General features: G+C 38.3%; 1 protein-coding gene across 2 annotated transcripts in view; it reads left to right on the plus strand.

Moving 5' to 3' along the window:
* Window positions 1-1016, plus strand: part of tmem131l (transmembrane 131 like) — an 88392-nt gene extending 87376 nt beyond the window's left edge. For both annotated transcript variants that reach the window (XM_023334618.1, XM_023334617.1), the window contains exon 34: window positions 482-1016. In XM_023334618.1, coding sequence (XP_023190386.1) covers window positions 482-784 — 303 coding nt within the window. In that variant the 3' untranslated portion in view covers window positions 785-1016. The remainder of the gene's footprint in view (window positions 1-481) is intronic.
* Window positions 1017-11755: the final 10739 nt, after the last annotated feature.

The raw sequence follows: 11755 nt of genomic DNA on the forward strand, positions 1-11755 counted from the left end.
TTATGGCAATAACTTCTGGAACAATTTATTGTCCAGCAAAATTTATTGTGACAGGTCTAAATTCACTCCACAATAGCTTTTCTTCTGTAAACAAATATTTTAGAATAAAGATACAGTGGCCATTGTAGATAGGAAAAGAAGGAGCACACTTCTGGGAAAAAAAATCCCAGAAAATTTCTAGAAAAAACCTTTGAACTTTCTGGACTTAAAAAGTAGAAAGTTTGTTTGGATAAACTCCTATTTTCAACTTCTCAGAAAAAAATGACATTTTGAGATTAATCTCAGAAATTTCCAAGAAAAAACACAGAAATTTCTGTGGTTAATCTCAAATTTTCAGGGGTTTGTGGAAATTTACTTTCTTTTTTTTTTTCATCTACTATGGCCCTATGATGCCATTGTATAATGGAGAATGGGGCACACATTGAGGGATTAGCTTTAAGCAAAACCAAAAGTCTAACGTCTTTCCTTTTCTCCTTCACAGCCATATTTCTCGGGGACCCGCAGCCTCTCTCCCATGTCCGGTCTGTTTGGCTCCATCTGGACCCCTCAGACCCACTTCCCACCTGAACGATCAGTCCCAGTGTCCCCCATGTCTCCCATTACCCCCATAACCCCTCCACACTCCCCATTCACTCGGGAGCCAGAGGGAACCTACCGGCCCATCCAGTACTCCAGCTTCAACCCGTTTGGGCCGCACATGAACCTGGACATATGGAACTCTTCATCCAACCGCAGCTCCAACTCCCAGCTCTCCAACGACTCTGGCTACTGTGGAGATGTCTGAATCCGAAAACCAGAACAGCAGACCTTAATACTTGCAAATGCCTAACATAAAAGAAAGGAAATAAAAATGAATGTTCTTTTATCAACAGTGGGGAAAATGTGAATATTACTTTTCTTTTCTTTTCCAATTTTCAGATGTTAAATGTTGTGAGAGGTGAAACATTTGTTGTATATTTTTCTAGATTTGCAGTTTTGATCATAGAAAATAAAAGCAAGGTTTTGTACTTGAACAATGGTCTTTATTTCAATTACCCCATATTTACTCTCCAACATGTAACGGCTCCCACAGAAAATAACACTTCATTTCTAACGCTTTCCTTGTGCCAGGTTTCAGCCAAAACATAGAACAAACTCAGGGTGTGTTCAAACAATCCTGCTGCCGAGCAGGGATGGTTCACGCAGTACGTTGTGGTAGTAAGTTGACTCTGGATAGCTGATACACAGCTTTCTGAAACGGAAAACCCAGGATATGCACAGAACTTCAGAATTTTCACTTATTCTGCTTTCTGAAACAGGGCACTGGAGGTAACTTCAGAATTGAACCAAAATGGAACGGGATGCAAAGAACTCGTACATTGTGTGCACTTTTCCACAGAGAAGTCAAGGAATTCAATCTAAAAGGAAGACAGTTTGCAGAGGTGGGTAGGATAGTTCCTACCCACCCAGTAACATCAAGTCCAGTGCTTTCGGAATGACTGGGAGACATGTTCCATTATTTAGTATACCCTTTTTTTATGTGTCTGCATCTATGTGCTTGGCAGCAGCTGCGCCTCGTGTTCAAAGCAGCCAGTTCACGAGGTAAGTTAAAAAGTTTTAATTTAAAAAATATATAACAGTGGGGAGTAGGTTAGTTATGCTACTACTAAACTTTGACAACCTTGACATCAGTGACGTGTGGTCAGGGGAGGCAGGCATAATGGAAGAATAATATATAAGATAATTTATATTCCTATTTTCAACCTGTGGTTTGTACTAATAAACTATTTTTCATTTAGCTTAACTAATTTTGATCATTTTTTTCTTCAAAATAGCAGAATTTTCGCAGTTTTCCATTGAAATGCTTGGAAGTGAAGCTGGTGAGGCAGCAGCGAGTTGAGCCTCACCTTGGATTGATCAACCTCTCAGTAACTGCACTGGCTGCCATTCTCCTGCATGCTCCTCCTGTCTGTACGTCGCCAATAAAATGGTTAAAAACATTTAATATATGAACTGATTTTCCATAATTTAGCTTATGTATATAGTAGAGATATAATGAACACCCTTATGACAAAATTTTATCGGTTGAGTGATTTATGACCCTAATAATTAATTGTTTTTAATTTCCGGTGACCGGATGTGCCCTGTTTCTGTTTATATCGTATGTTTGTGGTGCCTTTCTATCCTAAAGAAAGATATAAAACTTCAGATATTTCACAAAAAGATTCTAACATTCATGGAAAAACCTCACATAACCTTATATTAAAGCATAAAGTACGGCGGCCACCGTAAGAAAGGCTTACAGTATTCAATTATGCCGCATAACTGACCAGTACAGTTTTGCGAGGGAACGCAAAAGTTTTGCGAGGGAACGCAAAAGAAAAAAAATTCCCCATGTCCCCTAGAGGGCTCCGTACCGTAGAAAACCATACCAGGAAAGTATTGGGTAACATTTTATTAGCAAAAAGTCAGAATTGTGGTTTCTGAATTTTTATTTCTTTTTTTTTTGGACACTGAAATTTTTTTTTTTTCCGGGACTGAATTTTTTTTTTTTTTTTTTTTGGGGACCCTGAAAATTTTATTTATTTATTTTTTGGACACTGAATTTCTTTCTTTTTTTCTTTTTTTTTCGGGACTGAATTTTTTTTTTTTTTTTTTTACATGAAAATTCAGAGATTTCTTTTTTTTTTCTGGGCCATAATTTTTTTTTTCAGTGGCCCTAATCCTCTTCAGTACTTTACCTAAAAATAATTAAAAAGAAATAAAACATACTCACTACACAACCATGCTCCAAGAGTTGCTCACAACATGGTGAGTTGTTTTGTTACCGTTAAAATTATCTACAGCTTTTGTTCCTTTGTTCTAATGATGTCTGTTCACTAATGTTCACTAACAGACAGCAAACCTCTTCTAATTGATAAGCTTATAAATGATCAATGTGAAGCATCACTATGCATTATAGAAAATTATATCAGTCAGATTAAGTAAAATATTATACTCAAACCAATCAAAATTATATTTCTCTGAAAGGTAATTTCTCCTTTTCAGGGAGCTTAGACTGTATGAAAGGAATCATTGAAATGTACTATGAAATATTTTATTTGCAGAATCCCAATAATAAAACTTCAATTGTGTATTGAATGATTACATTGCATCTAGACACAAAAGAATCAACTGTTAATTAGTAATCATACTATGGAAATGACTAACAAGATCTGATCAAACAAGAAACTTGACAACCTCAAGGGATTTCTCACATTGGAGAATGAACCGTCTGACTTCCTTTAGCCCACTAAATTTAACCTTACCAAAGTTTTGCCTTAAAGCAAACAGGTACTGAGTTTGAAACGTGAATCAAATACCTTCAGCCATCTGCTAAACCTAGACTCTGGCCTTCCTCACTGTGAAATAAAACCTTAGACTTAAGAGAAGGTTAAACATCACTTAATTATCATCAACTTGTTGTTTGTACTCATCTTAAACAAGTGGCAGGAACGTTTGGATAAAAAAAAAAGCTTTATAAGTTAATCTATTTAAGTTGAGTCCATGCAACAACTAAAATAAAATAAAATGTGAACTATTTGAAAGTAGTGAGGATTTTGGGTGGTAAAAGTTTAACATTTTAACATACTTCGCCATTTCTGCTCAAGCAAACCAAAAGGTTTTGAACAGAACAACCATGTCGAATAATGAGACCATGTATCTGAAAAAATAATTGACTTTTACATTCATGCACAACTTTGCTGTCTACCGCATGGTATCAAAAATTAAAAATAGTTTTAAATCACTGATATAAGGATGAAAAATACATCTGATGTTGTGATGTTTCTGCTCTTTGTGTCCAAAAGAATTTCCTAAAGGCTAATAAATTGTTGGAGCAGAGGACCGGTTCCCTCCTTGGACCCAACAGTTTTACAGGTCTCATTCTGTCCTGATAATTAGTCATAGCCTTTCTCTCAGTAAATACAATTATCATCTTTGTATTTTTCTTTTTAAATCCTCTTTTAACCCTATTTCTGGTCCAGTAGCAGAAACACTGACATTAAGAAACCACAGTCCCTGAATTGCATTATTACCAAACTTCTACAACTGCTGGATCGAATAATTATGGAAAATTACGTATTTATTCATATTTTAAAGGTATGTACTTTTAGGACTGCCATGTAGTAAAAAGCTGCATGAGCTGGCTACTGGTGTCTAAAAACTCAGTCAGGAAAATAGGTTGTATTTACTTAAATTTATGCAAACCAATTGCCTCAAAAGATTCAATTACTGCATCATATAAAAGACAAGCGTAGTTACACTGTGTGATTTTGGCAAACAATATTCTTAAACTCATCCAAAATATTCTCTGCAAAACTTCTTTTATTTTCTGCTTACTGCAGCAGCAATATATTTGCTACATAGATTAAAGATATATGGTCTCATTATTCGACATGGTTGTTCTGTTCAAAACCTTTTGGTTTGCTTGAGCAGAAATGGCGAAGTATGTTAAAATGTTAAACTTTTACCACCCAAAATCCTCACTACTTTCAAATAGTTCACATTTTATTTTATTTTAGTTGTTGCATGGACTCAACTTAAATAGATTAACTTATAAAGCTTTTTTTTTTATCCAAACGTTCCTGCCACTTGTTTAAGATGAGTACAAACAACAAGTTGATGATAATTAAGTGATGTTTAACCTTCTCTTAAGTCTAAGGTTTTATTTCACAGTGAGGAAGGCCAGAGTCTAGGTTTAGCAGATGGCTGAAGGTATTTGATTCACGTTTCAAACTCAGTACCTGTTTGCTTTAAGGCAAAACTTTGGTAAGGTTAAATTTAGTGGGCTAAAGGAAGTCAGACGGTTCATTCTCCAATGTGAGAAATCCCTTGAGGTTGTCAAGTTTCTTGTTTGATCAGATCTTGTTAGTCATTTCCATAGTATGATTACTAATTAACAACTGATTCTTTTGTGTCTAGATGCAATGTAATCATTCAATACACAATTGAAGTTTTATTGTCGGGATTCTGCAAAATTAATATTTCATAGTAAATTTCAATAATTTTTTTCCTACAGTCTAAGCTCCCTGAAAAGGAGAGATTACCTTTCAGAGAAAGATAATTTTGACTGGTTTGAGTATAATATTTTACTTAATCTGACCGATATGATCTTCTATAGCAAAGGTTTTTTTTAGGTAAAGTGTACCCAAATATTTTGTACATATACAACATTTTGTACTGAACAACTACAAAGTAATCTTCAAATAAATAAAGCCAATGCTGTACACAATTTCCATTAATAAATATCACAAAAATAATTCTAAATTAATTAAGTACTGCATTAGCACTTAAAATAGCCCATTGAAAAAAAATCACTAAGTGTAATATTTTGCATTGCAAACTGTCATCTGGATAAAGGTGCTGAGGATACTAGTCTGCCCCCATATAGCTGGCTAAAAAAAAAATCCATTATGGTCTTTACTATTTTCCTTGGAGGCTGGGTCTACACCAAACTTACCATGGGGGTCAGTGTGAGTTTTTTATGGGGAACACTTATAGAATGAAACAAAAAGCAGAGCAATATATTTCATCATTTGATATATTAAGTGACCCAAAGAGCCACTTGTGTCTCCAGAGATTCAGGTTGCAGATCCTGATCTAGCAGATGGAAAATATGATCCTATTTCAATACAGCAGCTAAAAGTGCAACACTATCATTTTTAATTCATTGTTAAAGTAACATTGTGAAGGTAAGAAAAAAATCTACCACTAAATGTTAAAACACCATCCATCCATCCATCCATCCATCCATCCATCCATCCATCCATCCATCCATCCATCCATCCATCCATCCATCCATCCATCCATCCATCCATCCATCCATCCATCCATCCATCCATCCATCCATCCATTTTCTGTTCACCCTTGTCCCTAATGGGGTCGGGAGGGTTGCTGGTACCTATCTCCAGCTACGTTCCGGGCGGGAGGCGGGGTTCACCCTGGACAGGTCGCCAGTCTGTCGCAGATGTTAAAACACATTTAGTATAATTTCCTCAGTACCCCCGTTATCTCCTGTCTATAACTGCCCCTGGGCTGCAGGTCTGTGTCTGGTGTATTTTTGATTAGCATGATATTTTCTTCATTGATAGGAAATCAGGTTGGATAGATTATATTTAATTTATCTAGCTTTTTTTTTTTTTTTTTTTTTTTTTTTTAGCATGAAAGTCCCACTGAATAAACATTATATTTTCTGTCCCGGACTCGGCACTGAGCTAGCTGCCAACAACATGAGCACTCTGAGGTCAGCCAAGCAAGGGCATAAAAATAATATTTCTTACCTTACATATGAATGCTTGTCTTTCTAAGTAACTGTCCAATAAAACATCTGAAAATACAATTTAAATGATGTGATCATTACCTGCAAACTCTGGCATTGTTAGTTTCCGCACCTCCTGTTTTTAGCTGTAGATTGTTGACACTAGGATGATACAGTTTTCGAGTCCTTCCCATATCGGCTCAGCAGGGCCAAAAGGCCGGAGTCCACCCTGACGACTCTGATGGCTCAAATTAGCATCCCTTCTTCAATTGTAAATGTGGTCGTTGACCGTCGGGCCAGAAGGTGGGAATGTGAATAGTCCATGTTGGGGGTGGGTATCTATGATACCTGCAGGAGATCAGGTCTCCTGTAGGTAGTGCTCTTCAGTTTAGTTTTGAAGCATACATGAAGTGTTTTTGGAGAGATGTGACCTTTTGCAGCTGATCCATGATGTTGTGCTGCATTATCCAGGTCATTTTGCCAAATGTACATAGAGTTTGCAAAACATACAATCTGTTTCAAGAAATGTGCAAAGGTTTTTCTAAAAGAAATTAGTAATGTTTCTCTTTGAAATAAAGCTATGTTATAGCTAGGTTATAATGATTTCATTGTGCTTGGGTGCGCCAGTAATGGCCTTATTTACGGAACAAAAGCGCCTGTTGAAAACAGCTAATACATTGGAACCTCAAACATTGTCCTGAGCCGTATGCAACGAAATTTCGTTCTTTATACACCCTGTGCATTGAAAATGACAACAAAGTCAGTCTAAGTCGAAGTCGAAGTCTAAGTCTATTGTGCAACTGTGAGATGCGTTGAGGCCATTACCAGGGTACTGATAAGGTAATGGCCCTATTTACAGAACAAAAGCACCTGCTAGAGAAAATCCTTCAGGCCAGTTGGACTATCGAAGCCGATATAGGTATACGTCAAAGTGGACTAACTCTAGCCATTCTAGTGTTGATCCACCTGTCTCTTCTTTTTTCTGTAAGTTTTTTAAAATTAACTCTCTTGTGACCAACCTTTGAAACAAGAGAATAACGTTTATCTTTCTCTCTATTAGAACGGTTGGAACAACTGTACAGGACACAGACTTTAGACATTTTGATGCTGGATCAACAGAAATAAATGGGCTGCATTTACTTCCGGCCCTCCATCTGCATTGGGTGACGTCGGTGCTACGTCATCTGAAACACAGCAATAATAATCAGCATTCATGATGGACGTTTGCCAGAACAAATCAGACAGTTTTTCCACAACACTGCCAAAATCCTCTTAGCCAGTGATAACATTAAGGCATTCTGACCTTATACATTCACAAAAATACAAAGCATCTTTCGGGCCCCCAAAGCACCAGGGCCTTGGGCTGCAGCCCCGGTAAGCCCATGCTAAAATCCGGGCTTGTTGACATCTTCAGAGAGAATCTGGTGGCTGTTTTAATTTTTTTTATTTCTACAGCGTAAGTGTTTCATTAGTTGAAAAATTACACATTTTCTGTAGTATCATATCTTCCTTAGATATTACAAGATTACAAGATTCATACAAAGAAATATGGTTCATGACTCTTGCATATTAATGTATATAAATAAAAAAAGACATCTCGTACAGCATAGAATGGATTGCTTAATCAACCTTTGTCTTAAAATATGTTATATTTGTTTCTTGTAAGCATGAAATAAAACAAAATCTGAGTTTTTTGAGTGTGTGTCCATATGTATTTAGGTGCTTGTGTGCCTAAAAAGGTGTGCAATTCTTTGTTAGGCTCTCAAGTGCTGACATATTGCAGCTATTGATCTTTAGTCCTAAAATCAACACAGAAGCCTGGATACTGATGACAGGCAAGACCAGAGGAGTCTGGATATCCTGATAACATACACACACACACACACGCCCACACGCCTACGTGCACACACCATGCTCATATGCACAATGTCACACAGGTCTGAAAATATCTATCAAACCTTCTCTGCAGGATTTAATCAGCAGAGTAGTCAAGTTCTTCAGAATCCTGCTAATGGACCTAAAAAATTGGTTCAGTTTAATTGAAGCTATCACACCAAACCTTGTTAAACTATACTGAAGTTTGTGGTTGAAATGGAAAAAAGTTTAAAAGCTGATATTACTTTTGCGAAAATCATTAGATGTTCCAGCTCCTTCAGGAAGTTGTCCACATTGTTCTTTCACTGCTTTATTTGATGACTCAGAATTAAACCACAAATGACAACTAATTACTGCTTCACTGCAAGGCCAAGTTCCTCTGCAGGTTGTTTCTGACTTAAAGCTTAATTTTTAGAATTATATGCAGTCTTGTAATCCTTATTTACTTCCAGTAAGGCCGGAAAAGGTTATAAACACATGAGAGAAGAAATGGAGTTTTCATATACAAAGTATGGTGGAATTTTATGTTTCAGGAAGTCTGAGTCTGAGCAGGCTGTGCAGTGTCACAGTGTGGTGTCCAGGGCAGACGAGGGTCCGGGTGAATACAGTGACCACCCCCGGCCTCCTCTCGACCCCTTTAGAAATCAACACAGCGGGTGATTGGATTTCACGCTCTTTTATCTTTTAACTAGCCTGATAACAGGGACGGAAAAAGCAATGATGAGCTTGTGTACACGTGTGTAAAAACTCTCCATGGTCACTTAGCAGAGCCCCCATTAGGCTTGGATCTCCTTCCAGGTTGCCCGGTGATAGAGTAAACAGAGCGAATCTGACCGATCCGGCACGCAAATATTTGTTTTAGGAAGGTGCCCTGGTTCGACAGGAGACGCATGTCAGCTGCGGTATAAAATCAGAGAACACTGTCACTCATCAGCTCACACACAGGACCCGGACTCTCTCCTCCAGGACAAATCCAGCTCCAAGGTAGGAAAACTTTTACACCAATTGCAGTGTTTTATGCCTCCTATGTCCTTGTACTTTTTCTTTTCTTACTGCTTTGACCTCTACAGGTCTGGAGGTGACATGGCCACAGGCGTCATCAGGAATTTCCACATTCAGGCCCCGGCTCCTCCCTACTTCCACACTTTCTTGCACTCTACATGCAAGAAGGATGAGGGTTATCAGATGAAGGAGAAGCCACAGGAACGAGAAGATGAAGAAGAGGAGGAGGAGGAGGAGGAGGAGGAAGAAGAAGAAGAGGAATGCTTGGATCAGTTCATTATGAATCCTGCTCAGAATGTTCTGGATGTGACCAGTCAGTTGCTGAGGTTCGCTGACCTCATCAGTCATGACGTCCAGCGGTATTTCGGCCGTTCCTCTGCAGATCGAGAAGCTTGTGACATCTATGACGACTCTGTCTCTGTGGTGAGCAGCGGCCGGCTGCGTTACTATGACGACCTGCTGAGAATCGCAGGTGCGGGGACTCCGGAGGAGCAGGTGAACGGTGTGGTGGCTCCAGATGACAACCCAAGACGCAGCGGTTTAGGGCCCCTGGCTGACCTGTTCAACCACAAGGGCCTGGGTCGACTCAGGGTCCAGCCAATGATCAACAGGCACCTCCCACTAAGTTTCTGGACTGAGCCAGTTCCTCGCTACCCGCTGGTCGGCTTCAGCAGCACACCTAACATCACACACACTAGCAGCAGCTCACCTGGACAGACCGACAGCGGCAGACACACACATTACAACCCACTGATGCAGCACGGCATCACCGGCACGGAGCCAGACTTCAGTGACCTGCTGGCCTACTGGGACCCACACCCAGAGTTCACTCACACACTGATGGACGACACACATGCAGAATGAAACACACTGAAACCGCTGCCTGAAACCAACATGGGTTCCGACCTCTGCAGCTGTTCAACTAACAGAAATGAACAGGAACAAAACAGGTTGTTTTCTTCTCTTTGTGGTCCTGTATGTCCTCTGACAAGGAAACGCTTCAAGAATGTTTAGATTAGTTGCCGTAGAAGCCATGCTTTAATTTTGAAGGAAAGGTTTCTTTCTTTCTCTGGTTATTTCAAAAACTGATTAGCCTTTGGAGCACATTTCATATGACAGATTTCATTAAGGATGCACAGATATGAAAACGAGGACCCATATCAATATTAATTTTATACCTATCATTTTCCGCTAAGGTTCTTTCAGAATAGAATAGAAGATACTTTATTGATCCCAAGGGGAAATTGCTTATTCGTTGACAAGGTATCCATCTAAGGTATTAAATATTAATAATATAAATATAACCATAATATTATAGATTATAGTTTATAAAAATGTATACCTAAGAGTGATGAGATAATTCAATATGACTGAATGTAAATAAATAAATAACAAGCATGCACATGGAAACATGTTAATCTATAAATAATCTACAAATGAGTGAAGAGTAAATTAGATTTTAGTAGCTCAGACTTAGACATTGTAAAATCTAATGACTACAGGCAGAAATGATTTTCTGTGTTGCTCTGTGGTTCACTTTGGTAAAAATGAGTCTGGCTGAAGGTGCTCCTGTATCCGACCAGCATGGATTAGACTCATTGTCCAAGATGACGTGCATCTAATATACTAATATAAATGATAGTCCAAATAAACTGTCCATCTTTACATTTCATGCAACAAACCAGCATTTGTAAGCATTCTCCCAGTTGGTTTTAAGCTTCAGCTCTTCACCTTAAGAGCACAGCGGTGTTGTAGTAGTGCTAGATCAACAGTGCTGGTGGTAAAGAGTGTTCTGGTGAAGCAGTTGAACTGCTGAACACCTGCTGGTTTATCTGTTAAAGGGTTACATGGGCTCAAATGGATAGATGTTCATTAAGCCTCTTTCTAATACAGAACAGTACAAAAGTCTTAACTTCTGCTGCATCTCCATTTGAGACTCTTTCACTCAATCATAATGATCCTGATCACTTTTTCTTTACAGTTTCTACATTTCTTCTGTTTTCCTTTGGACCTTGACTACTTGTTTTTATTCCATTTCCAAAGATTTTGAAGCAATTAACGACCAACAAAGCCACCTCAGAGTGTGGATGGACTTCATACAATACACACATTACTTTTCAAAAGTATTCACAGAACTAATGTGGATTTCAAGGTTTTTGTTGATTTATGTTTCTCCCAGTTTTGCACATGTAGAGGCTGAAATATCTCTAAATGTCTCTGGAGTCTCATTTAGATTCAGGTTTGTGCTACGTGTTAGTTTTCATCCCTCACTCTGTACTTTTGATATTGACCAAAAGGTTTAGTAATGGTCTCTTCCTGTCACTCTATCGGTCAGACCTGTTGAATTTATTAATGACCGGTCTGATGTATTCGAGGTCCCGTATAACATTCCAATAAAATATATTGACTATGTTGAAGTAAATAAAAGCAAAATGTATAAAAGAAAAATCAGTGGGAATACCTTTCATAATGTACTGTACAAATAACTCCACCTGAAGCTATAGCTCCTGCCATTATTTCTTCTGCATCCAGGTCCAACACATTGTTTAAACTCTAAACATAATACATGTGTTATGATGGCCCTTAGCGGGAGGCTGAAAT

This window comes from Xiphophorus maculatus, chromosome 5, assembly GCF_002775205.1.
Source record: "Xiphophorus maculatus strain JP 163 A chromosome 5, X_maculatus-5.0-male, whole genome shotgun sequence".
NCBI lineage: Eukaryota > Metazoa > Chordata > Actinopteri > Cyprinodontiformes > Poeciliidae > Xiphophorus > Xiphophorus maculatus.